General features: G+C 53.6%; 1 protein-coding gene across 1 annotated transcript in view; it reads left to right on the top strand.

Moving 5' to 3' along the window:
- Positions 1-636: 636 nt before the first annotated feature.
- The window catches only part of LOC131878089 (TATA-binding protein-associated factor 172-like), a 12,289-nt gene continuing 10,515 nt past the window's right edge, over positions 637-2,410 (top strand). The window contains 1 exon segment of the mRNA XM_059223987.1: positions 637-2,001. Coding sequence (XP_059079970.1) covers positions 858-2,001 — 1,144 coding nt within the window. The 5' untranslated portion in view covers positions 637-857.

The following is a 2,410-nucleotide window of genomic DNA, read 5'->3' as shown; positions in this document are numbered from 1 at the left end:
TTTACTTGATCTGCTATGAAGAGAGGATGGGGCCATACCCACACACCAATGAAAGCCATCATAATGTTTATGGGTCTGTCTCAAAGCTTTCCTAGAGCAATATCAGCCAAGGGAAATGAACCAGGAGCTCTCTTTTATGGTGCAAAACAGGTCCTACCACAGCCCAACATCTCTACCCTACTTTCATCCCTCACCAGGACCAATTTTGATACTGCAGCTAGAGAGCTTTTCTGGGCTCAGCTTGGGAAGAAAACGCCAATTCAAATATGATTTCATCCACCTCTAATGCCAAACATATTATCTGGATTGGGCCAAAATTGACATTTTTTTGGTAATGCTGACTCACATCTCAACCTACATTCGGGAACATAACCCCACTGACCCCTCCCATATAGTCCAATCAAATCAATTTGTCCGCGTGTTGAATCCATGGGCCACCCATGCCAGCCAGCCCTTCGTTAGCCCGTCCGCCCCTGATTGGTCCGATCTTCTGGCCCAATTTGCCCCGATCATTGGCCGTCCAACTGTCGAGGAATCTTCGGCAAGCCTGCTTTCCTTCTGAGACGAAAATTTTGGATGTGTATATAAATGACGGGGAAGTGAGCGCATGGCGATTCAGTTGCCCCCACGGACCTCAACAGTGACATCATCATCATCATCATCATCAGCCTCGCAGCTAGGCTAGAATCATCGTGAAGTGCCGCCCTCCCTCCTCTTAAGTGTTGATCAGTGAGCGTGTCTTCTTTCAGTCAGTCACCATCCAGACAATGGACGCACTCGTCTCCATCCAACCCAGCCCCGCCTAAGGGGCTTGACCTGCATTACGCCCCTCGGCCACGCCTGACCTCGCTTTCAGGATGGCTTCGTCGAGGTTGGAGCGGTTGTTCACGCTACTGGCCACCTCGACCTCGGGCCCCACTCTCAGCTTGGCCTCGCAACAATTGGCGCAAGTGGTGCGCACCCACCCCGAAGAACTGTGCGGTCTTTTGGCCCACCTCCACCCTTTGCTGCATTCAAGCACTTGGGAGACGCGATTAGCCGCGGTTCAGGCCCTGACCGCCATCCTCAAAGCTTACCCGGCGGAACCGCGACCCGTCCAGGCGGCCGGTAAGGAAGACGCACGGGTGAAACTCGAAGCACCCGTGGATTTGAGCTATGGCCGCGAAAGTCGCCAAACGCCCGTGATCGTGTCGGCAGCCCAGGTTGATCAGTTCAATTTTGAGACGTTCGACTTGGCCCGTATGATTGCCGAGACCGAATCGCTGTTGTCGTCGCGGGGTCGCGAGTTTAACTCGCCCGCCCAATGCGATTTGGGGCAGCAGAAGAAGGAGATCAATCGCAAGTTCGGGTTTACCATGGCTCAAAATTTGGCCGGTGATACGGCCCCCGACGATCTGATCACCGAGGAGGACCTCAAAGTCGAGAACGGGTCGGCGGGAGCGGGGCCCACCCTGTCTTCAGCGCTGAGTGCGCGGGAGCGGAATCGCTTGAAGCGCGCCGCTTCGCGTCAAAAAACCCAGGTGCAAACCAGTCAGAAGAAGGCCAAGAAAGAGGCCAAACTCTACAAGGCTCCCAGGGCCCCGACCGATCCGGACGAGTGGGTCTTTCAACCGTTTTGTCAATATTTGTGCCGCGATCTGTTCGACGAGGCCTGGGAGGTTCGACACGGTGCGGCCACGGCCCTCCGGGAAATCATCGCCCATCAAGGCCAGCGCGCCGGTTGTCACGGCCAACATAGTGCGGTTGAGAATGCCAACGCGCATCGAGCTTGGTTGGCCCAAATCAGCTTACGGTTGATTACTGTCATGGCCAAAGATCGATTCGGTGACTTTGTGTCTGATCAGGTCGTGGCCCCGGTCAGAGAGTCCAGCGCCCAAGCTCTAGCCGAGGCCGTGACTTTGATGACCCCATCCGATGTGTCGCAGGTCGTGCGGGTCATTCTCCAACTCCTGGCCAACCCCGATTGGCAGTGTCGCCATGGAGGTCTCTTAGGGGTAAGTTGTAGGTATTGGGCGAAGGTGATTTTTATTTTTTAACTTTAACGGAAACGTGGAGTGATATTTACGGTGCGTGAAAAAGAGTAGACCCAGAGCTTTTCGTCGTCCGGAAGACGAAACAAAAACGAGCCTGAACAGCTTGAGTTGCATTTAATCCGACCTTTTCGGCGCTCTTGTCACTTTGCCAGTGGCTGTCAGTGTGGCTGTCTTTTAACATGGATGAAGGAGCCTTGAGCATTGCTGCATGCACAGTGCGTATTTTACATTTCGAGCATCCTGTACTCGTTCCGAATCCTGATCTTGTCCATCAAGGAAGATGAAGATTCTCTCGTCGCCAAAGCCTCCGTCCAAGCAGTTATATAACCCTCTTGGATGCTATTGTCAAACTCAAAGAAGAAGAAGAGAGAGGGGGG

The sequence above is a fragment of the Tigriopus californicus genome, chromosome 3, assembly GCF_007210705.1.
Source record: "Tigriopus californicus strain San Diego chromosome 3, Tcal_SD_v2.1, whole genome shotgun sequence".
Classification (NCBI taxonomy): Eukaryota; Metazoa; Arthropoda; class Copepoda; order Harpacticoida; family Harpacticidae; genus Tigriopus; species Tigriopus californicus.
This window is presented reverse-complemented; position numbering and strand designations above follow the sequence as displayed.